General features: G+C 52.4%; 11 protein-coding genes across 11 annotated transcripts; 2 read left to right on the top strand and 9 right to left on the bottom strand.

Annotated features, from left to right (window-relative positions):
• Positions 1–553: 553 nt before the first annotated feature.
• On the top strand, positions 554–817 carry G6M90_00g075060 (uncharacterized protein; the record flags this gene model as incomplete). The annotated part of the gene is made up of 1 exon (XM_066131038.1): positions 554–817. One exon carries the CDS (start codon positions 554–556, stop codon positions 815–817), a length of 264 nt encoding a protein of 87 aa, XP_065987135.1.
• A 154-nt stretch (positions 818–971) lies between these two features.
• Positions 972–2624, bottom strand: ddc (L-2,4-diaminobutyrate decarboxylase; the record flags this gene model as incomplete). The annotated part of the gene is made up of 3 exons (XM_066131037.1): positions 972–1514; positions 1583–1704; positions 1772–2624. 3 exons carry the CDS (start codon positions 2622–2624, stop codon positions 972–974), a joined length of 1518 nt encoding a protein of 505 aa, XP_065987190.1.
• A 729-nt stretch (positions 2625–3353) lies between these two features.
• On the bottom strand, positions 3354–3841 carry G6M90_00g075040 (uncharacterized protein; the record flags this gene model as incomplete). Its single annotated transcript, XM_066131036.1, has 2 exons — positions 3354–3511; positions 3745–3841. 2 exons carry the CDS (start codon positions 3839–3841, stop codon positions 3354–3356), a joined length of 255 nt encoding a protein of 84 aa, XP_065987154.1.
• A 1514-nt stretch (positions 3842–5355) lies between these two features.
• On the bottom strand, positions 5356–6626 carry oma1 (Mitochondrial metalloendopeptidase OMA1; the record flags this gene model as incomplete). Its single annotated transcript, XM_066131035.1, has 3 exons — positions 5356–5499; positions 5590–6032; positions 6113–6626. The coding sequence occupies 3 exons, from the start codon at positions 6624–6626 to the stop codon at positions 5356–5358; spliced, it is 1101 nt and encodes a 366-aa protein (XP_065987258.1).
• Positions 6627–7281: 655 nt separating this feature from the next.
• Positions 7282–8644, bottom strand: LAE1_5 (Secondary metabolism regulator LAE1; the record flags this gene model as incomplete). The annotated part of the gene is made up of 5 exons (XM_066131034.1): positions 7282–7389; positions 7453–7915; positions 7999–8266; positions 8388–8469; positions 8555–8644. The coding sequence occupies 5 exons, from the start codon at positions 8642–8644 to the stop codon at positions 7282–7284; spliced, it is 1011 nt and encodes a 336-aa protein (XP_065987218.1).
• Positions 8645–13131: 4487 nt separating this feature from the next.
• Positions 13132–18391, bottom strand: G6M90_00g075010 (uncharacterized protein; the record flags this gene model as incomplete). Its single annotated transcript, XM_066131033.1, has 2 exons — positions 13132–18230; positions 18328–18391. The coding sequence occupies 2 exons, from the start codon at positions 18389–18391 to the stop codon at positions 13132–13134; spliced, it is 5163 nt and encodes a 1720-aa protein (XP_065987241.1).
• Positions 18392–19555: 1164 nt separating this feature from the next.
• G6M90_00g075000 (uncharacterized protein) lies at positions 19556–20002 on the bottom strand (the record flags this gene model as incomplete). Its single annotated transcript, XM_066131032.1, has 2 exons — positions 19556–19847; positions 19914–20002. The coding sequence occupies 2 exons, from the start codon at positions 20000–20002 to the stop codon at positions 19556–19558; spliced, it is 381 nt and encodes a 126-aa protein (XP_065986963.1).
• Positions 20003–20280: 278 nt separating this feature from the next.
• On the top strand, positions 20281–20691 carry G6M90_00g074990 (uncharacterized protein; the record flags this gene model as incomplete). The annotated part of the gene is made up of 2 exons (XM_066131031.1): positions 20281–20415; positions 20473–20691. The coding sequence occupies 2 exons, from the start codon at positions 20281–20283 to the stop codon at positions 20689–20691; spliced, it is 354 nt and encodes a 117-aa protein (XP_065987106.1).
• A 103-nt stretch (positions 20692–20794) lies between these two features.
• On the bottom strand, positions 20795–22892 carry ara-1 (Leucine aminopeptidase 2; the record flags this gene model as incomplete). The annotated part of the gene is made up of 5 exons (XM_066131030.1): positions 20795–21178; positions 21239–21633; positions 21695–21801; positions 21893–22028; positions 22094–22892. The coding sequence occupies 5 exons, from the start codon at positions 22890–22892 to the stop codon at positions 20795–20797; spliced, it is 1821 nt and encodes a 606-aa protein (XP_065986937.1).
• A 695-nt stretch (positions 22893–23587) lies between these two features.
• G6M90_00g074970 (uncharacterized protein) lies at positions 23588–24193 on the bottom strand (the record flags this gene model as incomplete). Its single annotated transcript, XM_066131029.1, has 1 exon — positions 23588–24193. The coding sequence occupies one exon, from the start codon at positions 24191–24193 to the stop codon at positions 23588–23590; it is 606 nt and encodes a 201-aa protein (XP_065987091.1).
• A 323-nt stretch (positions 24194–24516) lies between these two features.
• Positions 24517–25320, bottom strand: G6M90_00g074960 (uncharacterized protein; the record flags this gene model as incomplete). Its single annotated transcript, XM_066131028.1, has 2 exons — positions 24517–24593; positions 24657–25320. The coding sequence occupies 2 exons, from the start codon at positions 25318–25320 to the stop codon at positions 24517–24519; spliced, it is 741 nt and encodes a 246-aa protein (XP_065986940.1).
• Between the last annotated feature and the right edge of the window lie 2151 nt (positions 25321–27471).

The following is a 27471-nucleotide window of genomic DNA, read 5'->3' as shown; positions in this document are numbered from 1 at the left end:
GAGCTTGGTGGAGTAAGTGTCGTATGGAGGCGCATATGTGAGCATTGGGATACCATATAACGTGAAATTTGACCATGCATCATGGAGTCATGGATAGACTTGAATGTGCATAAATAATAGAGTTGACTGCGGTTCAATATTGCTGGTGTAAGTGGGTGAAAGAGGGTGATCTGAATTTATGGGTGATTATATGATAAGGCGTCGTTCTGCATATTTCCAACAAACCATTTTTCTCCTACAATTATTCAAGTACAATTTTTGTTACCCCTGATAACCAAGTGGCAGACCACTTGGTCGCTGATGAGTGTGTGTATTGCACAACGCTAACAACGGCATCTTGAACGCAACTCGTAGATGTGGGTCATCCTTCTAGGGCGGTGAGTGTCCCAGTGCCTCCGAACCCGGCAGAAAAGTACTCCATTGATCCAACAAGCCCTGCCGTGCCCAAATGTCCAACCTCTCCCCCCTCCCAAAAAAAATCCAACAGCCGATTTTCGCAACCAACTCAACGAAATCCCGGGCCGCATTATACAGTTTTCAAAAAGAAGGAACAATGGCGCAAGGCGCAATAAAACAGTCCACCAAAGCCAAGGCCCCCAAGGCAACGCACTCGAAAAAACAAGCGTCCAAGGTGAACAAGCCGCAAAAGGCAAAAACAAGCCTCGAGAAGGCTCACAAGAAGTTTTCCGCTGGGCTGACGGCCAAGACGGAGGCGTTGCTGGGTGAGAGAGCGGGACACTTGGAGTTGATTGGGAAGGGTAAGAAGGGCAAAGACAAGAAAGTTTCCATCAAGGGCGGGTCGAAGAAGTTTGGCTGAGGGGAAGATGTTTTTTTTTTCCCTTTCACAGTCACTTACCATGGCCATGATTTCTACGCGGTATAGCTGGGCGTTGTGGGATCTTTCATTATAATTACGATCTACAGATGTTTGGTCTTTTTCTTTTTTTTTGGTCCGTCTCCCTCTGCTGTGGTTAGAGGGTGCTCTCGATGCTACATTCTCGTCCTTCAGCCACGGCATCCAATATCTGCGTCACAACTGCAAAGTCACGGTCTACATGCACCTTCCAATTCGACACGGCTATACGGACTGCGGTCTCGCCCTTCCACTTGGTCCCGGAGACGTACATTTCCCTGGTGCGGTTGATGCGGTCGACCAGCACGTCATTTACATGCTTGCTTTTAGCTCGGAAGAGCAGAATCATGAAAATGCCGTCCAGCGGCGCGCTCTCATCCGGCAGGAGTTCGTAATGCGACGACTCGCGCAGATACACGGCCAGCTTGCGGCACAAGGCAATCATGTTGGAGAGCAGCTTGGCAATGCCGGGACGACCCTCGCTGAGCAGCACGGCGTATGCTGGTAGCGCGCGGAAGCGGCGGGAGTTTTCGAGACCAATGTTCAGAGGCGATGGGATCGTGGCTGCTGCTGAGGAGGCGAGGTATGCGGCGTTGGGGTTCATGAAGACGGACGAAAGGGTAGACGCGGAGCGCGTGAAGAAAATGCCACAGTCGTAGGGCTTGTCCTGGTTAGTCTGCCGGGCTTTTTTTTTGCTACGGATGGAGGAACGGGAAATAGACGACATACTACGTTGAGGAGCTTGTGGCCGTCGAGTGTGATGCTATCTGCCAGTTGGATGCCGTCTGTTCTTTGCTTGAGCAGTTGATGTTGCGGTTCGTCGCCGAGAGCCCTCGCAAATACACCCATGGCTAAAACAAGTCAATAATGGCATCTCGTGCACACACACACACACACACACATGCACAAGCAACTTACCGCCGTCGACGTGAATCCAAGCACCATACGTATCTGCCAGCTCCCTCACCCTCTTCCACTCCTCAGGCCCTTGCAACGCGTACCCGCCGGTATTCACGTCTCCCGCGCTGATGGCGATGATACTCGCCGTGCCGCGCCTCCCCAACTCGCCCTCCAGAGCATCGATATCCAGCCTCCACGGCTGGTCGTCGCTCAGCGGCAGCTCCTTGACGCTCCGCCTCCCCAGGCCAACGACGCTCGCCGCCTTGGAAAGCGAGCTGTGTCCGGCGCTCGTGAGCACCTGTATCTCCTCAACGCCGGCGCTCGCACACGCGGCCAGCAAGCCCAGCTCGCCCACGCCGTGCCCGCCGAGCCTCGCGCTCACAACGACCTCCCGCCCGCAGGCGAGCCCGAGAAGGTTGCTGGCCGTCGCGCCCGTGGTAAAGGTCCTGCCGGCCCACGTCGCGCCGCCGGCGTCCAGCCTCAGCAGGCGCACGAGCATCTCCAGCGCGGCGTGCTCCACGGCCGTGGCAGCCGTCTGGGCCGGCAGGTGAACCTGCACGTTCTGGTCTGTCCGCGAGGCCACGTTGTCCGCCCACTCGGCGATGGGCAGCACGCCGCCCGTGACGAAACCGTAGTACCGGCTGGAGCGGGCCTGGCCGGTGAGGGCGGGGACAATGTCGCTGATGATGTGGGATGCCGTGGACGAGGCCGGCTGGCCGCCGAGGTAGCTGGGCGACTGGGGGTCGGGAAGAGACGACTCGGCGGCTTGGACGGCCGCGGGCGGTGGGAGGGTTGGCCCGTATGAGGCGCGGGGGTCGTCGCGCTCCGCGAGGCGGGGCCGTATGGCGGCGAGGCTGAAGATGTCGCCCATGATGTGTCTGTCTGGTGGTTGGCAGGAGGAGGAGGAGCGAGCGAGCGTCGAGGCCTGGTGCAGCTTGGATGCGAATGCCGTCGGGAGGGCGCGGTGTGTTTGCGCCACGCCTGCGGCCCACTACCAGACTTTTACTTGGCGGGCGTGTCTGCAGGGCTCAATGTCGGCTTCTGGATGTTTACACGGTCAAAAGCCAAGCAAGTGTCGATAATGCTGGGGCTGTCTGCGCAACCCGGGCCTCGGGACGGTCAGCTTGACGCTTGAGGCGGCGCCGTCAACTGTGGAAGCAAAGTACAACAACGCTCCGTGCATGAATTGCAACTGGTCACACAGAGGGCGGTTAAGATGGATTGGGTTCCGGCAGCCGAATGGCGAGTCAAACTCGTCAAAATAGGTCCGCAAAAGGAGCAAAATCTGTCCGGTGAGAATTTCACCATGAGTAGTACACATTCCTCGCTATCAGACATGCCGTCTATATATGTTTCCAAGTACCAAGCCCTCCGGCCCGTCTAGTATCCAAAAATCTACTCGGCCGCAAGGGACAAGAAAAATTAAAAAATTGTACACGCCCATCACGTCTGCCTCCACGCTGCTGTGTCTAAACCGCCGAGAGCTCGAGCGGGCATCATGATCAGCCCAGTTGTATCCCTTGCCTTGGTTCCATGCCCATTTCGTCTCATTTAGATATGTGTTTTTTTTTAAATGTCACGCCGGTTGCCGCAAGCCCGTTTACAGCTTGGGCGCCTCGGCGACGGTGCCAATCTTGTACTTGTCGCCGTACTTCTTCAGCACGCTCTCGGAGTGGTACTTCCAGAAGGCCTTGGTGGCATTCTTGCCGGCGAATCGCTTGAGGATACGGTCGCCACCGGGGTGCTCGGGGAGGAACTCTGCAATGCGTCAGCCAGTTCGTTTCGTCGCCAAATGAAGGCATCTCAATTGCCGAACCCCGTCGGACGCTCCATCACGTGAAAGGACGGGGGAGAATGGCAAGCCCGGCACAGCGCAGTGGCGCGACGGCCAGCTCACGCGCAGGTGGCCGTGTCAAAGGATGCCGTCGCGGCAGAGAAAAATAATACGGATTGCATTGTCCGGCCGGGGGCGGGAGCTGGAATTCACATACTCGTAATGTCATAGACGTTGTTCTCGACAATCAACCACATGCCATCGGCCTCTGTCTTGTGCTTCTGCACGTCGGCAATAGTGTAGGTCTCGGACATGGTGAATATGGCGTGGCGTGGCGTGGAAAAGGAGTTTGGTTGTGTTGTCAGGAATTGGAGAGACAAGGAGATTTAAAGGACGGGAACCAGCGAGGTTAAAGACGAAGCTGAGTAGGATCACTTCATCATTCGGCATTTACCTCGGCTCAGCCTGGCCACGCGCCTGCTTGGGGTCGCCTCCGCCCACTCTCCCCCAATCCGGGGTGCCGGGCGAACTGGTCCAGCCGACGTCGTGGGCCTATGAGCGATGCTGAATTGGTCAGACGGCGCTTGACGGCGTGCTACTAGTGCCATTTCTTTTGCCCGCCGGGGTGATGGGAATTAGAGGCACGGGTCGGTGGCCCCACCATCACAAGCCGAAGTGTCTCTGTATAATATGCCGGTATAGGTGAGCCGAAGTAGTAGGGATCTATTTATATGTAGTTCATCTTGTTTTCGCAAGACAGTAACACGTCAATGTTGAATATCAGCCATGCCAGGACTCGTGTAGTAGCGGATGAGAAAACTCGAGTTGGCGGGTTCTGCTGTTATGCGACAATGTGAATGCATCATTTGGCATTGCAGTGTTGTGTTGGTGCTGCAAGTCTTGTGTTAATTTATGCATACACAAGTCAATGCATTCATAAGCCTATTAAACTAATTTATACGTCGGGGAGTCAAGTTAATGCATATGTTACACGGATTGAACACATGACCGGGCACGAGCCCTAGGCGCCAGACGTTTCCTTCCATATCCGGTATATGTAATAATTACTCGTCCCTCTCTTCCTCTTGGAAAACCAAGGACCTTTGACACCCTTCGAGATTATCTCTGAATTCAAGCCTTTTGCTTCAAGCCTACTATCGTACCCTTATAACAGCATAAGTGAGCATATCTATTGGTGGCATGAACAAGTATATTGATTCCCCGCAAAGACACTTGACGTATCGGGACTTTATACCCTCATCAGAGTCATCAATGTTTACCAGGTCTTGGAGTCCACGCCATCACGCGCATGACTCACCGCGTACATCGATAGCAGGCACCGCCCACACCTTGGAATTGTTCTTTGCTCCATCCACGAGGCCATTATACTGGCCCTATCCATCGCCATTTCCTAGCTGCATCAATTTATACATTCGTCACCTGACAGATGAAAGATGAAAGACGAAAGAGCGACGAATGCGTCAGGCTTCTTAGTAATGCGACAGCATCCCCCTAGGGTTGCGGTACATTAAAAGGCTAACGGTTTGATTGCAAGCCGTATTGCTCTATTTGGATAAGCAGATCAAAGCCTACTTTGCAATCGACCGTTCAAAGCGGTGGTCCCGGCCCTGTGCGAGAAAATCAAATTCATCAGTCAGTCTGATGCCCTCCTTGGACTGTGTGTACATAGCCGCGGTCTAGCTTTTGGAATCGGCTTGAATCAATGGGTTTCACTAACCATCATCACATAGATCTTCACCTGTCTCCGGGTGACTTGTGAAAGCTAATGCAAAGCCATGACAAGTCTCACTCCAAGTCTACATCTAGTCTACACCTCATGAACCGGAATCCCCCTCCTCAGCGCAATCCTGAATCTATCCGCAAACGCCGACGTACCACTACAATCGCTCTCCTGCCTCTTCTCCATGGCAATTGGTAGCCATTCCTTGATCTTATTGATTCGGTTTTCGTTCTACGCGCCGCTTGGTCAGCAAATGATCCCTTGCACTCCCTCCCAAAAAAGAGCAAGCAAGAAGGGGTACTCGTCTATCGTCACACCAACCGAAGGATGGGTACTCAGCATCTCGGGCACCTCCTGGCCTCCCGTCTTCTGAATCATCTCCATTCTCTGCCAGAACCCAACCGCCTGCCTGGGGTCGTAGCACGCCTCCGCCATCATCATCAGCCCAATGTAATCCGCCTCGCTCTCCTGCTTGCGCCCCATGGGGAGGTAGTACAGCAGATCCTGAAGGAAGAAGCCGCCCGCCAGCGTCCAGATTCCAAACAGCGCCAGGCCGGGGACCGCCCCGGCCAGGAAGAACAAGCTGCCCGCCGTGAGGTTTCCCACCCACGCGGCCGAGAGCCGCTCCGCCACGTGCGACGCGGTATTGTGCGCAATCTCGTGCCCGAGCACGGCCGCGAGCGCGTCCTCGTTTCGGCACACGTTGAGGATGCCGCTGTGCACAAAGACCTTGCCGCCGGGGAGGACGAATGCGTTTGCCGTTCCTGCACAGTTTCCATACACGCATGAGTCCATTGGTGACCCGGTAGTGACTCTGGGGGGGCTAGAATGCAATAATACGTACTGTTGTCTGCGATGACGCGAATCTCCCAATCCAGCTCGGGCAGGCCGCTCACGGGTATCAGCCTCTTCATGACCCTCTTGACCAGCATGCACCTCGGGTCCCAGTCGGACAGGAAATGGCCCCCCTGCTCCTCGACAGATAGTATGACGGCCTCGGCGGCTCGGGAATGCGCCTGCTCGACCAACTTGTCCGACAGGAAGTTGAACCGCCGCCTCCCCGTGACCGGCACCGTCTGGGAGTTGTAGAAGTAAAAGGCTATGGCGCCAATGACGGCAACCACCACCACCGCTTGGGAGTTGCGCGACCGCCCGGCCGAGGTGAGCCTGCGCGCGAGTATGTCGGGCACGAGCGGGCGGGCATTTCGGAGCCGTTGGTAGGGATCGCGGGACCTTTGGAGTCGGGATTGGGACAAGAAGCGAGGGCCGACGGCCGGGCGTGATGTGACCGAGATGGCTGTGGTTTCGGCGCTGCGTGCGATGCGCCGGCTGGGCCGGACGAGCCGCGACGGAAGCATTCTTCACCTGGACGGCTGGGGACCGCCGTGTCTATCGAGGGTGAAGATGGTTCGTCGTTTGTCGGGAGCACGAGTGAAGCTTATTTGAGGTGGGCGGGGCCCGGCAAAACGGGTGGCGGCGCACGCGACTGCAACCTTCAATGGACTGCAACGGGTCCTCTTCACATGCACCTTTCGCGATCTTCGTGACCAGCTTCCGGGTAGTTGCACAACCTGAGTTGTGTCTCTTGAATTTCCTACTCTGTACAATGCAATTGATCTCTTCCTAGTGGAAAGCCGGCGCAGTCCCCCAATCCTGGAGACACCTATTTTCTAGCTGGGGCGACCATGGCGCCATGAGTTAAACTTGCATGCTCACTTAGTGGTTTCCCGTTTCGAGTACTGCCAGGTACCAATTGATCATAAACAACCAATGCTTCGCCGCTGGACATGAAAGTCCATGCCCACAATGCCAACACTCTCTCCCGACGCCTTGCCCTATGCTTTTGTCATGACAAGAAAATTTAACCTCTCAGAATGTAGTTATACCCCCTCGGCGCCCCAGAAAGGAAGGCCATTGCTTCTTTTCGAAGCGGTAATGCAACCGCTAGAACCAACAGTGTTCTTGTTCCCCTGCACATGGCAAGGGTTTGGACAAGTATGCCCGTTCTGATCCTCAAACCTTTTCCCCTGGATAAGGCTTTCTGCCCCATACAACATACACCGGCATCCAAGCATGCACCCCGGGGTCTGATATCTCTCGGCGTACGTCGACCAAGGAAACCTGTGACATTGTTAGTGCTTGCTGATTCGTCACTGCTAGTATAGCCAACCACAGTCCTCATACCTCGATTTCCTCTGGGCTCATATTAAACACTCTATGAAACAAGCTCAGAGAGAACCCGCTCAGCCCAGATAGGAGATTCCTCTCCCACATCTTTCCAATTTCCCTCAAATGTGCATCTTTTGCCCAGCCGTTGGTGGGGACCTTAAATATCATCTCTTGAACGTCGACGAAACCGACTCTTTCGTAAGCCTCCTTCATTATTGCACCAGTAATCATCGAACGATGGCATTGAGTGCTAGCTCTCGTGATGTCATCCAGCCATCGTGCCAACGCCCCGCCGGCATTTACGGTGCCGTCATCGCAACATAGGGTACTGTCAACCTCCTGCGATTCAAAGTACCCCCCAGGTTCGAGAGCATCAAAGGCCTGCTGAACAATTTGCTTTTCGAACGATGCCCAACATCCACCGGTCACTCGGGTGTGAATGAAATCAAACTGGTGCGAGTAATCCCAGGGATCAGACCTAAAGAATTGGTGGGTTCAGAAAAAGGTTAGACTCGGCCGAGACACTGCAAGATTCAAGGAGCCAACGAAATGATAACTTACGAGTCTTCGACAAAGAAGTTGACATTGGGGGGGACTTCTTCAGGTTGAATGGGCGACAAATCAGTGGCAATAACCTCCGCTGTAGGGAACAAATCACCCATTTGAATAGCCCAATCGCCTAGCCCCGTGGCGATATCAAGGATATAACGCGGCGGGTTGGTTCTACTCAAAGGAGAGAAAAACAGTTTCCCATCAAAGAGCCTTGATAAAAGTTCGCTTTGTAGCACAAGTCGTTCGCGTTCTGATACGTCGTTCGGGAAAGCATATGCTGTTGGTAACTGTTAGCCTTGAATATCAAGTAGATGAACCCAACAGGGAAAACCATAGAACCAAGCACAGAGGAACAACTTCTATTCTTGTTTTTGGTACAAGGGGAATGTGACACTTACATCCTGCTCTATAAGCGTGATATGTGCGTCCAAATTCTTCAGGGTAGTTCTGCACACTATCTGACAGAGATTCAGAGGTTTTCTAAATTGGGATAGTCGTTCAGTATGCTGACAAATGTTGCAACGTAGAATATGCATGTGGGTAGATCCATCAATGTCTGACATACTTTTCCCATACACTTGGTCATCAAGGCAACAGATTTCAAATTAGCTGCTGTTGGCAGGTGTCTGGCAGTGAACATCAGGTTCAGGCTCATTTTGTACAACTCACATTGGACTCTGTGGAACTATTGCTCTCAGAAGGCACGTTGAATGTAAATTCAAAGTTTTGAAAATTTGAATTCGACGACTCCTTTTCCCACATCCCATTCCTATTTTGGTTCGAGCTTGTGTCCACCATCATGTCAGTAGGATGATATTTGTCGGAGCAAGTCGAGTCCCTGAGGCGATGGCCGCTTTCAGGGTGATCGATGGGACGACCGAGGATGGGGTCATCTAACAACAGCAACAAGTTAGGTGCTGGAAAGTAGAGTGTGGTCGAAGCCGCGAGGACGTGTTAGAAAACGACCTAAAGGATAAGTGACGAATGGCAAGCAGGTGTCAAGAAGCTTGTAACGCAGATCTTGATCTTCTCGTGTGTGTATCCAGAGCTCCTTGTTAAGGGGAAGGGAGGCTTCCAAGAAAATTACAACCCGAGACGCGATGCCCCTTTTGACGGCAACGCAACTGTGCTTTGATCAGTAGACCTGTGTCCATATGTACAAGGGTAATTCTGCGTCGTTGTGGTCCAGCTCGAATTGTACCCATCAATCAAAGAATCGTCATGGATCGAAAAGGCGGTCGTCGATGAGCAAGAAGACTTTTCAAGGCGACGAACGTGATCCAAGCTTGCCAACCATGAAAACGTCGACACCCAAGGATGTAGAATCCACAAGTACTTGATAGGAATGGCAGCAAAATCAGCCGCCGGGGCACTTCGGTGGGTTTCGGTAAAATCAGCTCCAAGTTGCTTCGGACGGGGTTTGCATGAAGTTGCGTTGGCCCTTCCACCGTGAATATCGACAACAGGGCAAATGAAGGAGATGGAAGCTATAAAGCACACAGACATTTTCCCCGTTAATTTGGATAGGCCGGGTTTCTCATGATTGTCGCCATGTCGGTCAGCACCGTCTTCTGAAAACACTTGGGATGTGGTAAAGTTAGGGGCAAAGACGTAGGTAGCGGGCGTCCAAAGCACGACCAGCAGACACAACATAATAACTCGCTCGGTACTACTTTGCTTTTTCTTTCTTCAGTAAAAAACCCATGCTCCGTTCTCATGCATGCCTGAACGCCCGGCTAGCTCCGCTTCTGTCTTGGAGATTCTGGAGCCTTTTGGACCCGATACGTTGGTTCAGCTAATCTCTCGCATGGGGGTTGACAGCGGGGTGAGTGAACGGGGATACTGGACAAGGAGCCAGGGTTCATAACTAGTACTCCATACTACTGGTATTGTTGAACGAATAATACGGAGTACGCGTCAATGACCCTCTAGAATTCAAGTCGCAGGGAGAGACAAAACGGCCTGAAGCAGGCGTGGCGTCCGCCCATTTCCCCGACTACATAGAAGCAGGTGATATTCCCGACTCTCTGGGTCGGGTGTCCCTGGGCTACGCACACCCGCTTTGAGGGGCCGTGCTGTGCTGTTGGGAACTGCCTACGACGCCATCAATGTCTCACGGGCTTGACCCAGCTGGTCACTTCCTAATCGTTCTAACAAGGTTGCGTGTCCAGTTGTTCCTGCCGTGGTGGAGTGCAGCGCGGAATTGCTCAACTGATTGTTTCTTGCTATTTCGTTTTCCCCGCCTGGCGCCTGTTAATATGACCAGATATCCAGGGCTATTGGATGCAGGGGCGGCGGCGGCGTCCCGGCGGCACTGTCCTGAGTGCTGGGTTCTGCTGCCAGAAGCAACGGCACAGGAGCGTACGAGCCTATGTCGTACAGCATTGAGCTTCGGTCGTCATACTGCGCAACAACATCCACATATGGGACGGGGAAATTTGGAGGCGAGGGTCTATGCTATGCCACCAACCAAGATTTGCGGAATGCCTCCTCTATGAAAGTCCAAAGTTAGATGTCTGTCACCTCAAGGCAGAGAAGGGGGTGGATTTCGTACCAAGCGAGCAATATTCACCCACTGGCCCATCTGCCATTGGCGGAAGATACGAGCAAACCGGCCATCATTAAAAGCCCGATCAAAATAGACGACATCAATAAGAAACCATCCGACCTTTGCTCCCACCTCCCACCTAGTGTCAAAGCAAAAGGACAATACGAAAAGACTGGTTGGCTGACTCTGTAGGCACTTGCTGTTTCCGAGTTCCCGGGAAGGCGTCCAAGAGGGGATTGAGGGAGGGAGGGTGAACTAATGGGCCAAGCTGATGGATGATGCATCTAACGGGTACTTGGTAGTCGTTCGTTTAGCTTGCATTTTGTCTGCATCTGCAAACCAGAGAACAGGGAGACACCCTGGCCAAGGTCGCACTTTCCCACCTCGGCCAAATCACTCACTCGCAAAGGCCAAGACAATGAATCGGCTGCAAGAGCATTGGACCTTGGGATTGAAGGCAGCAGCGATGGAACAGGGAAAGTCGGCTGTGACCGACTGTGACCGACTGACACCTCGGATGCAAGCATTTAAAGACCACGGGTATAACGGGCCTGGCTTGACACAGCCAATCCCCCCGGGTTGGTTTTCATCTTTCTACACTTGCCGGTTCATGCACTCGCGGAGATGATTGCCCAACGACGACTCGCCACAAGCAGGTGAGTGCGGTCTCGAGGCATATCATCAGTCTCCAGTGCTACTCGACCACATGTTGTCCGACCTGTCACTTTGGATGTTTGACGCAAGCTGGTCAACGATGTGGACGAATGGCCCGTGGCGTTTTGCCGCCCGCAGCCACGTCTATGCCAAACTTGACGCCAGGTCTTGACGCTGTTGGTCCCTCACAAGACTCCGTATGTGCGCTTGGTCTCAGCCATGCTAGCCCGAGTACTCCGTATTAACCCAGTAGGTACGGAGTAGCCAACGACCAGAGGAGGCGTTCATCTGGGCCCGAAATCATCTACGACCATCTCACCACGGGACATGGGTGCACCCCGGCTTTTCAGGTAAACCGCTTTTACCATGGACTGACCCGGCAATTTGGTTCTGGCTCACACCAAGTGGTGCGGCCAGAATAGCGCCTACTCAAGCCTTTGGCCCCTGCCAGCCGAGCGAGCTTGTGCTTCCTGTGCGCCATGTGCCTTGTGTCCCGTCGCCAGCCATTGAACACAGCGGATAATGCTTTTGCAGGGAAGGTCCTGGTATGGCGGGACCTCAATGAGGTCTGTACTGCAGCAAGCGCTGCCGATTACCATCATCGCCCATACCATGGCCTTGGGTCTTTGTTGACGATGGTCCCGTTTGGCGGTACGGTATGTAACACGTCACTTCTTTTGGGCCAGCTAATGCGTGACAATTTCACTCCCTTCATTCTCCCTGACTGAACACCCTGGAAGTGGTCCATGAGCATGCCCCATTTGGTTCTTGTTTTGACGATAGTGGTATCGTCATTCTGACCACGATGCCGCAGAGGGTCCATTCGCTTCGGCGAATAGGCCCCGGCTACCAAACGCATTGTCTTGTTTGACGTGATTGCTGAAGCCACCTGTCGAAACTGACCTGAATCCTGTGGGTAGAATAGAATGGGGAGTGGAATATTGTTTACACTTGCATCTCCCATCGAATACATTCTGGCATACTATTTGCAACGACGACTGAACCCGGGCATTTACACTCCATGATGCTTTGCCCCTCGTCTCCCAAGCTCGTTCGATGTTCATCCCTCTTCAGCTATGCGACGGAGGCTCCAATCACACAAATGCACGCTTAGGGGGCTCGGCGCTTCCTTTCTTGTAAGTTATTGCATACCATGCATATAAGAACGGAGTAGGTGTACAAAGGCAGCGGCGTCTCCGTTGTTCGACCCGATATTCTTCCACACCTCCTTGGACTTCTGGGGTGTTCGGCCCCAAGATGCGTTGTTTGCCAAGGATGTGCGGACCTTCTTGCCGCCGTCGGGACTGGGGACCAGGTACCAGGATATGCCAGCCCGACAATCTGGAGAGGGTCAACAGCCATGGTTTCAGTTGCAGGACAGTGACAATGAGGTTTGATGATCAGGACAAGTCATTGACAATTTGCAACGCTGGCCCGGGAGGCAGCAAACGAATTGCGGAAGCAGATAACATGACCATTTTAAAAAGATGACCGCCTCAACGGGCACCAGAGGCAATTTGAGCAACTCGCTGCCCGACACGGCAAACATTTCATCAGCTCATCACAGTTCAATTATCCTACAGACATTGTAGTAAACCCCAAAATATCCATCTCTATTCTTCATCCTTTCATCCTTCGAATTAGAGATATCCAAAGTCCATAGAATATCCATCTGTGGCTCTTTACATCTCCTTTTCTTCATTAAAAAATGACTTTACATGATCTTTTGCTCCCATTCTTTCTCTGCTCCAATTCAACGGGGTATAGTCTAAGTTGGTCATCTAAGCCGCCTGCATTGAGTTGCGTATGCACCGAAAATAATAATAATTAGAAATAGATGAGATAGCTTATAGGCAAAGAAAAAAAAAGATTGAACACCCTTTTGCTCCCATAATATTAGGAGGGAAAGGAGCTGTCAACATCGTCAAGTGCAAAGTAGACTAGTATTCACTCCCCTGGGATGGGCTCATGATGCCGCTGTTGGTGCCACTCTCGGAATTGGACAAGTATGTTTGGTCGATGCGGAAGATCCAGTCCATTTTCTCGCGCTCGCTACGTGCAGCAAATAGCCACGTGTTGTCTGTGCCGTAGATGGCAAAGACCGCCGCTTGCATGCGTTCGCTGAGGCGTTGCAATCCCTGCCCACTGCTGCCAGAGGAACCGCCGCCAGCGCCGGTCCATATGGTAGAAATCACACGCCCGGAAGCTGTGCGGCGGTGACCGGGTGTAAAGTCAGGGCCAGAATTGCTCTGCGGCGCGTCGTAGTCGTCCGGTCCGTGCAAGAGCCCGAGGACACCGGGTTGGCTGTCGACACGGGAATTGCGTAAGCTCACGAGGGCGATTTCGTCACCATCAGAGGCGGAGTGAATATGGAGGTACGGGCGGCGAAGTTCGACAAAACGCTTGACCCAGCGGGTGGAATCGTTGTTGGGGACCAGTAAATAGCCGCCCTTCAAGACTTTGGGATTCTTGGGGACGCGGATGATGGTTGTGATGAGGCTCGGTGGGAGGGAGGACCCGTGGGTGATGCCGTTTGTGGGAGGGCTGGTGTTTGCCGGGCTGAGGATGCTGGACAATGGGTCAGGATATTTGGTCCAGAGTTTTAATGACTTCTCCAGGAGGTCGGTTTGGTGGTCGTTGAACTCTGGTTCGACGGGTTTTTGTTCTTCTTGAGAACCCGCGGGTTCTTGAGGTTCTAATTTGATCGTCTCCTCGTCCTGGCCTTCATTATCAGAGTCTTCAAAGATGGAGGGTGCTTGAGACGTGTCGGGAGTGTCATTTAATAGGTCGTCGTCGTCGTCTGGCACAATTGTCTTAACCTCGGGGAGCGGTTCAGGCTTCGGTTCTTGTTCCGCTACCGGAGCGGTGGTAATGTCCACGCCGAGCCTTTGAAGAGTCGTTTGTACTGCGCCAATCTCGGCTACGCGTCTTCTCTTCTTGCGCGCCATAATAAAGTCGCTCACAAGAGAGACACCACGAGGAGCCCAGCTCGTCAGGTTTTCTTCCCCCTTGACGTAATCGTGTTGACTATTCATGCGCCACAGATCACCGACTCTCTTGATTGGCGCGGGCCGCATTGTGAGAGTAAAAATCCCGGTCGATGAGCGGACAAATCTCACGTTTTGCCAGAGCGAAGAGAACACGGATGTCTGGCGTACAAATGTTCTTGACAAGATTTGCACGCATACCTTTTGGATAAACTTCATTGGCTCCGCCAATTTCTCCGAGCTGATCTCCCAATGTATCGTCATCTGCACGCGGTACTTATCCGCCGTGACCCTGTCTAACAAGAGAGAATTATGTAAACTTGAGTCCCACTGAGCGTAGATGGTTATGCTCCGTGTACCGTTGGGGTTCTCGCGGAAAATTGGGTTGGAAGCAAGCTTCAAAGAGACGTCGGGTTCACTGGCGCCCATATCCGGGGTCTTACCAGCCGAATCAACAAGTCGGATTTTGCCAACACGCACAGCGGTAACATCGCCCCAAGGCAAAGCATCTCCCGAACTATGAGAGATGTTTATTCCGATTCTGCGTTGCAAACCTTGATGCAGTTGAAATGTGCCCGTGTCCAATTCACTCGTTTGGCTGACTTCGACCGGTTGGTATTCGCCATTCTCGTTCAACTCCATGATCTGAACGCGAGAAAGGAGGTCATGCTTTTCTTGGGTGAAGAATTGTGATTCGTTGATGCGTGTCCCCTTTGAATTGTCACGCAGAGGGCCAGCGTCTCGGATGTCGTCCCAGCTAAGGAGCTTATCCAAGTGCATTGCAGAGACTTTGGCGAAGATTGCAGCCCGTAATGTGACGTCCTGAGGCGCAAATACTGAGACGCTCATGTTGTGAACACTTTCAAATCTAATCGGCCCTTCGTCAAAATCGCTAATCATTTGGGTTGTGGTGACGCCGTCCTCTTCCGATACGCCAGGGATGAAGAGCTGCGCATGGACTTCGGTTCCTTCTCGCTCGGCAAATCCAAGCAACTGGTGCATGACAACATTAAACTTTAACGTGTTTGTCGGCGCTCGGGCATGAGATGGCTCCAAGGACAATTTCACGATGCCGACAGCATGAGATGTGTAAGGTGATAGGACATCGAGGGAGAAGTCCTGGACCCTGCTCTCAAAGACAGCCCGCAAGGGAACATCTACTTCTCCCACCAGGGTATATGATGGCATGCAAGTTTCCACAAACGGGTTGTCGAGACTCAAGTGCTGTGCGTAATCTGGTTGATCGAGGTATTGGTGCATCTGTCTCATCTGTCGAACCCGATCGTGCAGCTTTTCTAAGCTCCAGAGGTGGACAACACTGTGCTTGTAGTCTATGACACGAATGCCAATACAAGGCTTCTGGGCCTCCTCCAGCGCCGCATCTTCACCCTCGCCAGTCAGCCCGTTGAGGACCATGTCGTAAGATGAGCAGAGTGCATGTCCTATGTCGACAACAGTAAATTGGAACACAACACTTTCGTCAAGCTCATTGCTCATAATTTGAGCTTCCTTCAACACTGCAGCATTCTGCAGCACAGCTTCAGCCATCTTGACAAAGTGACGGCCACGCCAGACTTTGATGACCTTTTTTGCTTGCTCAATCTCTTCGCCGGAAAGTTTTGGATTCGCCTTGGGCCGCTTGAAGGGGTCCATCTTGTCAATCCTCTCCTCGTACTGTTTCTTTTGTAGGATGAGTTGTTTCTGCATATCTTCCTTCAGCTCTAGAAGAGCGACCTCCATCTTGGCTTTCTCCTTTCTAATCTCTTCAACCTCGACGTTGGCAGCTTCTGCGCTCTTGAGCTTTTCTTGGAACTCCTCTTTTTGTCTCTCCAATTGGTTTTGCATTTCCTCTCGAGCTTCCTTCAAACGATCATCCTGTTCTCCCTGCTTTGGCGTTGATGGCATTGTCAATATTGTATCAAGCGAGAAGTTGTCGATGGTTCCGGTGGACATGTATTTTTCGCGCATCTGGTAAGAAGTGACGGACTCGGAGTCCTCGCCGTCTTCTCGACCGTTGACACGCTCGGCGCGGGCCCTCTGTACTTCCTCAAACAATGCGTTAAGTTCCTCATCCGTGAGACTGGCAAAATTCTGGTCGGTGCCAAGGATAGCACCAGCTGCCTCTCGTCGAGCCATAGACCAGTCCGAGTCCCTACCACTTCGCAAAAAAGGAGCCGGCGATCCTGGCCGAGAGTCAACAATGTCCGAGACCTTACTCATTGACCTCTCGTGGCCTGGCCGAGGAGAGGGCGTGCGATCCAAGGCTTGCAACTGACTAGCCGTGATCGATTGCCGTAGCAAGCTTTGCCCAACTTCTGCCCTTTCGGCTCTTGCCTCCATGGGGTGATTGAATCGGAAGATGTGGAAGTCGCCTAAAATGACCCGATAACCAGAGTGAAGCTGCTTAGGCTCTGTTATCCGCTTACCGTTGACCATAACTGATGCCCCTTCTGAAGGAACTACAGTAACGGTCCCATCAGCATTATTTTCGAATTTACAGTGATCGTGGAGGATTCTCGTTCCGTTTAGTCGAATGTTGGCCTGATGATCAGCGTTCGTGTCGACATTGCCAACAGTCGTGGTTCCAGGCTTGAGATTGTAAACAAGACATTCGGCAAGGAGAGGGTCGTCTGACAAGTTGACCAGATGTGGCATCTTCTTCGGTGTATGCAACCCGATAAAGCCCTTCTCAATGCTGATACCAAGCTCTTCCAAGGCAGCCTCTCGTTCCTTGTGAATTTCTTCTGTCTTCTGGAGCTTCTGCTCCCATGTCTGGTTCAAATCGGAGAGAAGTTTCTCGCTCTGGCTGAGCTGTTCAGCAATCTCTGCCTTGGATACTTTCTTGACAATACCCTCGGAAGTGGTGATGGACACCATCTGCTGCTCCAAAGGTGTGCCTTCTGCATAAACTGGTTCTCCCGGAACTGCTGCTTGACCTGACCCAGCCACGCTGCCGCCAAGCTTGCTTCTCAGCAACGCCAATTCTTCCTTCAATTCTCGGATCATGCGGGCATTGGCATCTTCATTGACAACGGCGTGGTTCTTGATTCTCTTGGCTGAGTCGGCATATCGCAAAGTGCTGAGGGTTTCGTCGTAATTGATGTCGGCGGGACTGATGGCTGCTATCATTGCCGTCATGCTGTTTCCGCCCAAAGAATCCTTCAGCAACCATGTCAAAACACTGTCTCGGTAAGGAACTTGAGTTGCGCCTTTCTTCTTCTTTCCTGTCGACAAATCTGCCAGCGCCGCAATGACCCGACCAAGTGTTGATAGTGACCGGTTGATTTCGGCGCCTTCTTTCAATCGAGCACCGGTAGCGCCTGTAGAAGTGGCACGTTCAGAGCCTGCCAAATCAACCAGGCTAATCTTGGCGACCTTTTCCATTTCCATCTTTGTTTCTGCATCATACTTTTTTTGGGTGAGCATTAAGGTGAAGACTGCATGACTTCGACTAGATGTTTCGTTCATGTTTGTAGCAGCAACGGTTCTGGCCTTGTTTCCCTCGTCCATCAGGTTCTCGATTTCTTGAAAGCTCCCGACGACGAGTTTTGCCAGATCCTCTACGTATGGACCTGTCGATGGATGCTCTCGGACTTTCAGGTTGCCTTTTGTTGCCGGATTAAGCAGATCGCGTACGCGTTCGTTATAAATTTCGAGGTAGGAGACCTCGACCGTACATTTAGTCGCCTTGTCTTCTTGAATGGTGTCTATTCGGTTAAACATTTCTTGGCAAATAGTGGGAATGATACCGACTTCCTTGCCGTAGCCCATCATGGAGTAGGATTTCCCCGAACCGGTTTGACCGTAGGCAAAGATACAATTGTTGTAGCCTTGGAAAGCATTGTCGAGAAGCGGTGCTCCAAGGTCATCAAAGAGGTTCGACTGGCCGGCATAACTCGAGTCCTCCTTGTTGAAAGACCAATATGATCGATCGAAGGCAAAAGTCTTGGCCCCAGTATCCTTTGCGCCCTTGCCGCCATGTCCATCTGGGGTGGCAAGGACGGTCTGGTTCTCCTTCATTTCGACGATGCATTTTGAACCTCGGTCAATTTCTAGGGGCGAGTAAGTACCTCATGCAATGGCCAGGCAGCCTTCTGTGCGAAAGACAGCGGGGAAAGCACGCAAGAAGTTTGCGTTGAGTCTACTTACCTCTGCCGTTGAACGGACGCACTCTCACCACCACCTTGATATTTCCACCGCCTGCAGGCGCCATGGCTGCTAATTTGCCTGCGGGGACCTGAGCTGGTCCCCTAAAGACTTAAGGTCTCTGCTGCACAGAATGCGCCCAGCTGGTTTGCTTCACGAGGTACGGATTAGGGGGCCTTGTCCGGAAGCCACGCCAACCGAGTAGAGGATGTACATATGCGATCTCGAAAGCTGAATCGCCGTCAAAGACTGGGGTGCATGCTATTTGTCATGCGCTGAGTAACGAGCCTGCGGGTTGCTGCAGAGCTGCGGCAGGTTTGGGGAGTTTGCGAAGCTGGCACACAGTCAGGGGACGAAATGACGACACAACAGGACGGACGGCCGTCTCGAGCACGAGAGGTCGTGGCTTGTGATAATATGTCCGGGCCTTGGCTGTGGTGCTGCGGGCTGTCGCGGGTATTTGCGGCGACTCGTATGTCGTACAGAAGAATCGTAACGTCGTCAAGGTTCGCCGGAAAAAAATAGGTCGTGGTTGTGGGACGGCGATGTTTCCGGACTGTGGCCAACAAGTGAGACGCGGTCCAGTCGCTCGGTCGCGCTCAGATTTGAGTTGTCATTGATGAGTGCCATTGACAGGCTGACAGGCGGGAAGGTTCACGTGCATCCGCTGTTGCAGCTTCGGAAGGCAGGTACAGGGGCTCCTGCGCCTGCCCAAGCCGCATCAGTTGGCGCCCGCGTCCAGGTACTTGGACACCCTCGGTACCTCACAAATGGCTCCCATTTACGTACTACTAAAAACGGCCGGTGCCCATTAGTATTAGAATGACCACACGACAATGGGCCGTCGACGTCTTAAGTTTACACTATTTTATTTTATTTTATTTGGGTTCCACCCACTTTGAAACCGTGGGCATCCCAAGTCATGTCTCGTGTCACTCGAGCGCCGCGGAGCCGAGTATTGACTTTTTCAAAATCAAACCATGAAAACTGTAAACATGTAATCACTCTCGACGAACACGCACATGTCTCGCCAACCGCAATGCCCAAGCACTTGTCTTGAATCGATGTTGGAGCTGTGAGCTTAAGCATTAATCTCGATGATTATACCCGCACCCAACACGGCGCGTTATCATCTGAACCTCACCGGCCCGGCCCACCCCGGCTGTTTGAAAACAAAAACAAAAAAGTAAACAAAACCAAACCAAACCAAACATCAATGTTACAAGGCCAACTATAAAAAGCCAGCCTCAATCTCTCTCTCATACTGCTGAATATCCAACGGCCCCGTTGACCAGACCATCAAAGCCTGCACATGTGCACCTACGCTCCGCGTGGTTTCGGCATCACCCGCTGGGCCATCAATCACATAGCCTATGATGTTGAACCATTCTCCCACACGCGCCAGGCCGGGCTGAAGGGTTTCTAGCACCAGCTCAATATTGACGGATACCAAAACGTTGGTGTCTTTGGGATACACGTGGCCGAGCGTCAGACATGCCGTCCCGGTATTGTATGCCGTGACACTGAACAATTCCAACCATCAGCCATGTATCTGCTTTGGGTCGAGGGTTTGTCTGAGGGGGTCTCACCATCCGAGGAACCTGACCTTTTCGCCGATCCTTTGGTCAGGCAGAGACGATAGCAAGCATAGCCTAGACGCGCCAGGCCCACGAGACATGTTGCTGTGCTTGGCAACTGCGAGCCTTCATGCCGGCGCAACTACCACGGCCATCACTGCAGCATTCTCCCGTCCTGTACCAGAATACTGCCTGGTCTCTGATGCTGGACGAGCGTGAATGCATTTGAACCTGGATAAACTGGGAAACGGGAAGTGGGTCGAAATCAACCCCTCAAGCTCCCAAGTTTCTCCCCACCACATGGACATATGTACCTACTTTACGTGACCATGTCGGAGCTTGCCTCAACTCTGCGCATACATCCCCAATTCCAGCAAAGATGTCGGCCGAGTCGCCCCCAAAATACGTCTACAAAATCGTCCCAAATACCCCTCCCGAGCCTATTCCTCAGGAATTCCCCCTCTCTGACCTCGACAAGCAAGACGGCTTCATCCACCTGAGCACCGGCCAACAGGTATGGCACACCACCCAAAAACCCAACTCAAGTTTGCTCTTTCTTACAACTTTCCAGATCCCCCTCACTTGCGACAGATTTTTCTCGGCCACGTCTGCCCTGTGGGTGTTCAAGTTCCGGCTAGACCAATTTGCAGACCCCATCAAGTGGGAGGGCGGTTTCCCCCATCTATACGGCAATTTCGGCGGGAGGAATGTCCTCGCCGTGCAAAAGTTTCAACGGGATGAGGGGAAGACGTGGATTGAGATTATGAGCGCTTCCCCTTGGCTTGAGTAGACAAAATTGAGAATTGGAGCTTCTACGCCCCTCCCCTCTTTGATTCTATTTCCATTTTGCGCATTAATGTTTTTCTTCTTCCGTCCCTTTTTTTTTTAAATATCTAACTGTGAATGCCCAAATCCTTCTCGACCATTCCCCTACAGATTGGGTGATAAAACTCCTTATTCTTCTTAAACGTCTCCAGAGCTAATTTGCGGTCCACCTTGTTCAGGCCGCGGAACAGAGGGCGGACGAACTTCATGCGGCCGACAGAGCCCAGCAGCTCAGCGACGCCATACACGCATGTAGGGTCGTTGGCGTCCAGGGCGACGCGGTAGTACGAGGACTTGAGCTCGACGTTCTTGGAGGAGATGAAGTCGTATATCTTTCCGAGAAGCTGGGCACGTTCAACAGAGAGGGGACCAGATTCTTGAAGCTTGTCGAGAAAGACGATTTTTTGGTTGGCCGTGAAGGATGAGACGTCCTCTGGTTTGGGTTCGAATGACTGGCGTCTGTTAGCATGCGTCCAATTTCGAGTCATGTGCGATTGAAGAGTTGAACGCACAGCATCCTTCCACTTGGTGGCCAGCTCATAGCAAGCAGTCACCATGGTCAGGTCAAAGTCTGGCTTAGGAGGCAGACCGGGGGTGTAGAAGCGACCGTCCCAGTCGATGGTGGCAATCTTCTGCTTGATAGCCTCGTCGCCTAGATGGTTGAAAAAGTCCACAAATGTGTCCCGGAACTCGAAAGAGTCGAGGGACTTGCCGGACCACTTGGCAAAGTAGTGAGGGATGAATTTGTCAAAGGCTTCACGGCCGACGAGTCGGTCGAGATAGTACAGGAAGTGGAAGCCCTTTTCATAAGCGATGGTGCTGTAGACGTCCTCGGGGTCGACATTCTTGTGGCTGATGATGAGCTTGGTGTACTCGTGGTCTTTGCCGAAGAGCTCGACCGCGTCCTCTGCCGAGGGTTAGTCCTTTCACTCTCTGCCGATACGGGGAAGCCCTGATAGGATACGCACCAAGAGCCTTCCAGCCAATAATTGAAGAAAAGTCAAATTCGGCTTCACCGTGGATGGCTGACTGGATTCTGCGCTCGAGGTAGACGGTCCATCCTTCGTTAAGCCAGCTGTATGACGTTGACGGTTAGCACAAAGCCGTCAGTGCCAGACTCAGTATCGCGAGGCGAGGGCGAGGCGAGGCGAGGCAAGGCGACTTACAAGTGCTCCCAGCTTGCGTTGGAAACCAGGTTTCCACTCCAGCTGTGGCTCAGCTCGTGGGCAATGACATCCACATTCTGACGGTCACCACTGATGATGGTAGGGGTAGCAAACGTGTAAATGGGGTTCTCCATGCCTTGCAGTTTTGTCAGCAAAGGCAATTCCGCTACCAAGTGTATGACTAGGCGAGGCGAGACTCACCTCCGTAGGGAAAGCTGGGAGGCAGAACAAGGACATTGTACTCTCCCCACTTGTAAGGAAAGACGAGCCTTTCAGCAACCTCCATAAACTTGTCCATGTCCCGCTCCAGCTCCCACCTGCACTCATCCAACTCGTTGGGTCCTGTAACAACCACGCTTCTCGAGCCAATCTTGGCGGACACAATATCACCAGAGGCAACGGCGAACAAGTACGACGGGATGGGAACCTTTTGCTCAAACTCGTACGTCTTCTCGGTGCCCACGGCCGGAGTGTGGTCCCCAACAGGAACACCACTCGCCACGACGGGCAATGATGAAGTGAGCCTGAAAGTAAAGGTGGACTTGACGTCCGGAGTGTCCTGGCAAGGGAAGATGGACCGGGCATTGATGGCCTGGCATTGCGAGAACATGTAAGGGTGCTTCTTGTTGGACGTCTGAGCAGGGGTGAGCCATTGCAAAGCGGTGCATTTTGCCGTCGTCTCCAGATCTATCGCAACATTGATGACGTCTCCCTTGGCAGCGCCGCCGGGGACAGAAACGTGAAGAGGAGCGCCGAACGGGTCGCTGTGAGGTTTCAGCTCCCACTTGGCCTCGGCCGCGTTGACATTGACGCCCTGGACGTTGATGAATCTGGTGTCGAGAATGACCTCGTTGCTCCCCTTGTCGGTCTGGCTTTCGAGCTGCAGCGTGGCGGCGCCCTTGAGGAGCTTGCGGTCAAAGTCCAGCTTGAAGTTGACGGTGGTGTGCTTGGTGCGCCAGGCCGAGTAGTTGGACAGAGTGGTGGGATCGCGGTTGGCCATGGTGGTGACTGTTGCGAGTCCGCGACGAAGGAGGCTGGATGAAGCTGGTAGTGACGACTTGGATAGTGGAACAAGACGAGGTCTTTTGAAGAGGGAACGCCACGACATGTGTCCTACGGGAAAAACTCCTCTTGGATTTCTCATACGGTGCAGCGGCCGGCACGTTTTGCCAAAGAGCTGTTGCTGTTACCTCATATTCTTGCTTTAGGCCGTCACGTGTGGGTCACCAATAGTTGCCCCGCGAGTAGTTGGTGACGTGCATCCATCGATTGATAATTGGCCTGGACATGGGATTGTGTAGCTATAGAAGCAACATTCGCATGTCCGTTGATGAACAAAAGTTCCTGAAAAATCCCCATTGAACAGCGGCATTGGTCAATTTAATCCAGATATGATTTTCTTCTTCTTCTGGTTATTGTAGTAAAGCTCAATGTCAGTCACATCGGGTGCGTCGGCCAGAACCGAGGCCCAAATGCCCCGCACCCGAAGCTAAGCGTCGTCCTCAAAAGTCCCAATGCCTTTTAGCGGCAGAATGCAGAATAATATTATCCATCCATCTGTCTATTCATTTATTTGCCCTACAAGCTAAATAATAGATAGACAGATGGATAAGTAGATAATACGTACAGAATAATATAACAAATGCGTCGTCAATTTAACCACAAAGTATCACGGGATACTTTTTTCCCCCGCCATTAGCCATTTATAATCTCGATGCTCTTACTCTTGAATTCGCCCTGAAACGCATCAGGCTGAGAAGAAATGTTCTCCAAATCATCCCTTGAAATCTTATCCTCGGCCCTCGCAAACACACCCATCCATCTTCCTTGGAGGAACACGGTCGCCTTCTTCCCCAACTTGTCCATGGGGACTGTCGGCTCCCTGAGCACCAAGTCGTTCGTTGCGCTGGCCCCGGGTCCCAATCCCTCCAGCGAATAAGGACCTGGCGGCCAGATCCTCGACGCCCGCATGGTCCGTAATTCCAGTGGCTCTGCCGCGCCGTCGGGAGTGATGCTCATTATACCGAGGACCAAGGCGATAGAATCCAGCGGCGAGTTGTACAAGATGATGGTAACGGGACCGTCATTTTCATTGGTGACTGTGACGCGCACGGTGGGAGGGGAGGTCCTCGTCTGGTTGAGGCTGAGGGTTAATCGGTCGAGGGGATTTGCTTCTGCAGCCATTTTGAGACGCGCGTTTGCTGCCCGGGAGTAGAATGTGCGTGTTGTTGGCAACGTGACGTATACGATGGTGAACGACACGGCGAGAGTGATGGCAACGATGCCGCGAACAAATGCCATTCAGACCATTTGTTTTGTTTTGGGTGCGGATGGTGGTCTGCTTGCAAGATATACATGTTGCAACCTGTTTCACAATCTTGACGTCGTCATTCGAAGTGGGGGTTTCTTCAGAATTCATGCAAATGGACCTGCCCCTTTTGGGAGCTTTGACAGCACATCAACTTGACCAGTGTATGGATGGATAATCATGGATGGATAATCATGGATGGATAATCATGGATGGATAATCATGGATGGATAATCATGGATGAGGGAGAAATGGTGAGCGCCAGCTACGGCGGCGGCGTGTTGGATCAACATTGGTTGACGTCAAGTTTTCTTGGTTAAAAAGCGGCTGCAAATCCGCCTCCGAGTCTGGTCATGTTGCGTTGGGCGCGCGCCAACTTTTTAAAATTCTTCCCTGCTTACCCAGTTACTACTTTACTGGGAACGGCCACTCGGCATAAAGAGGAGAGAGACTCACACTTGTGTGACGGCAGTTGCTCGTCCAGCCTGGCCTTGGACTCTCGCCACAGCCTCGCCATCCAACACGCAACGAGCAGATCCAAGTCCTTTGCCTTGAGCGGCGCCTCGACGCTCAGCTGGGCCAGTCCAGTCAAGCTCCCATCGGCGCGTCTCTTGGGTCGTGCCTCGAGGGCCGCCGTCGTGCCATCCGGGCTCTTCCACACGATTTGACTGGAGCTTTTCAACCGGTCGGTGATGGGTATTCTGGCCGTGAAGTGCCCTTCGGCGGTGCAGCTCGTCCACCCGGTGGTTCCGCTGCTGAGAAGTGTTTCCTTGTAGGTTCGCTTCTGGCTAGTTTTGCCCTCAATCAAGACGTGCTTGCGGAGGTCGCGGAGCGAAAAGGTCGACTTTTCCTGGAAGCTGTAAATGTGGTCCAGGCGATTTCTCACTTGGCCTTCGCCGTCGGCTCTGGACAGCTGGTATCGGACCTTGTAAAGGTCGCAAGCCCTTGTTATTGCGTCGCATGGGGACGTGTTCAGTTCATAGAGAACATGAAACGGCTCCTGTGCCGAAATGATGGTGCGTCCATCGAGGACCAGCGTTTCCTGGCCGCTGGCTGCGTGTTGTTCGCTTAATGGGCTGCCGGTAACTTGTTGATACGTTGGCGGATGTTGCGTCGACATTGGGGAGAAAATCAAGCATCTGATTGTCCGATTCCGACTCCCTTGGCTGGCCCTTTGGCTTGACGGTAGCGGTAAACGGTGCGTTTCAACTGAAGGCCCCGTCAAAAGCACAGCGGTGCCTTTTATTCAATGCTGGCCATGTCCATGTCCATGCCCCCAGACCCCATGAGTCCATGACACAGCCACCCAGCCGTGGTATTGATGGACCAGAACCGAACCGACGCGATGCGATGCAATTTGATGCTGAGCCAGACGTGAATCCAGTCAGGTGGCGCAGTCTTGCCGGCTCCGCAACTTGACAGAGCGCGAGTCAGCCAGTACCTTGGCTTTCGTCATACCTGAACGACTGAAAGAGAAAAGAAATCCATTTCCGCTCTTACAGCTATGCCTCATGATAACTTGAGCCGACGGCTGGCGGATGATATTGTCGATTGATAGGAGGCTGTAGATGAAATGATAGTAGGCCGTACTACTCATCTGATACTAGCTCCACTGTTAGTCCTCCCATGGCTAACCCTCACCCTAACCCTTACCCTAAGCTATCTATGTGGGCTAGTATCAGGTGAGCACCTTCACCTCAATCATGTCTCAGATGCCCTCTCAACAAGGCCCGCTGGCCATCTCCTAGCTTCACACTCGGCCCTCAACACGCTCCTTGCACCGTATTGCTATGTACTTTGATCTATATTACAGCATCATGAATTAAATCAACAGCGTCACTGGCCTTCAAACCACCTACCGCCACAAATGACGATTTCTGCGGGCGGTATTTCACTCTTCAAACTTGACCACGTGAAGAAGGGACGGCAAAGTAGCTTTCCTGTTCAGCGTCCCTTTTGCGCAAAGTATAGAGGCCGAGGATAAGAACAATCTTCCAACAGAACTTTGGAAAGAGCAACCAGTGCCAGCAGAGTCTCAAAATGCGAGCCTTGTTCCTACGAGAGCCAGTTTTCTCAGCTGGCAGCCAGCATGGGATGATGAGACTAAAGTTGAAGTGAAAATACCGAGAATGAAGCTAATCCTTTCCCAGGTGAGCGTAGACGCCAGCATCATCTTGCATGCCTCCATAACAAGGAAAAAAAAGACAGGTTCGGGCACAACACTCAAAGCAGCCACAATGCACCCAAAAATGAAACTCCGCCGATACGAAACCAAGCAAAGCTCTTGGAATATAGGCATTAAACAGAGTACAGCTACATGGATATGGATTATGGTATATGCAGTAAAGAGCCAAACGACTCTAAAAATATCGCGCATGTATGGGCGGCACTTCGTATACTAGCTGCAACTGACTCCTTGACGACTTGGACCAAGGCTGGAATTTTCCTCCTTCTAGAGGACCAGCTCGTGATGGGAAACTAGAGGCATCCAAGTCTTTTGTTTTGTGATTGGGCTCAGCAAAAGATACGCAGCACTCGCTTCCGAGCGTAGCTGAGACAATGACTGCTGCCGTGGTCAAGGCGTAGAGCCCAGACAACATGTCCATGACATTGACCATCCAAAAGCTGACCTATATGAGAAGGGTTTAGGCCTTTAGCTAGTCAAATAAATAGTTGGTCATTGTTTGTGCAAAGTGGCGGCCATGGCTCTTATGAGAGAATAGAGAATATCAGCCCGCCGACCACCCGACGCTGGCGGCTGTCAAGTCATCAAATATTACCAAGATAAATGAGGGGTACGACTACGCAACTCACCGCCGTGTTCAACTTGGAGACACCGAACATCTTTACCATCTCCGTCCAATAAAATGGCATCACCACGTCTTGGACAAACCTGCAGCGACAGCTGAAACGCCGATATTGAAAATCAGTACCAGTCTTGATTGGGGCAGACGTGTCCATTTATGAACAAGTGAATAAAATGGTGAGAAAAAAAAAGAAGAAATACGAGACACCTTTTGACCTCTGATAGGTGGACATGTACCGAGAGGCTTAAGCCACCACGCAGCCCGCATAATATGGCATAGGGCTGTAGGCGAAACATTGAAGTCAAATCCCGAGCTTAGCATACCTTATATGTATGGTTATGCGTATTTGCACCAAGCATCTCCACATCGGAGGCACGTATGAGATGGCATAGTGGCGGAGAGAAATAACAACTCCTCCATGTCGCCAGCCCTCGTCAAGTGCTCCGTCCGTTCCGAGACGGCTT

The sequence above is a fragment of the Metarhizium brunneum genome, chromosome 4 (genome assembly GCF_013426205.1).
Source record: "Metarhizium brunneum chromosome 4, complete sequence".
Classification (NCBI taxonomy): domain Eukaryota; kingdom Fungi; phylum Ascomycota; class Sordariomycetes; order Hypocreales; family Clavicipitaceae; genus Metarhizium; species Metarhizium brunneum.
The sequence above is the reverse complement of the archived record's forward strand: the minus strand, read 5'-3'. Positions and strand labels throughout refer to the sequence as shown.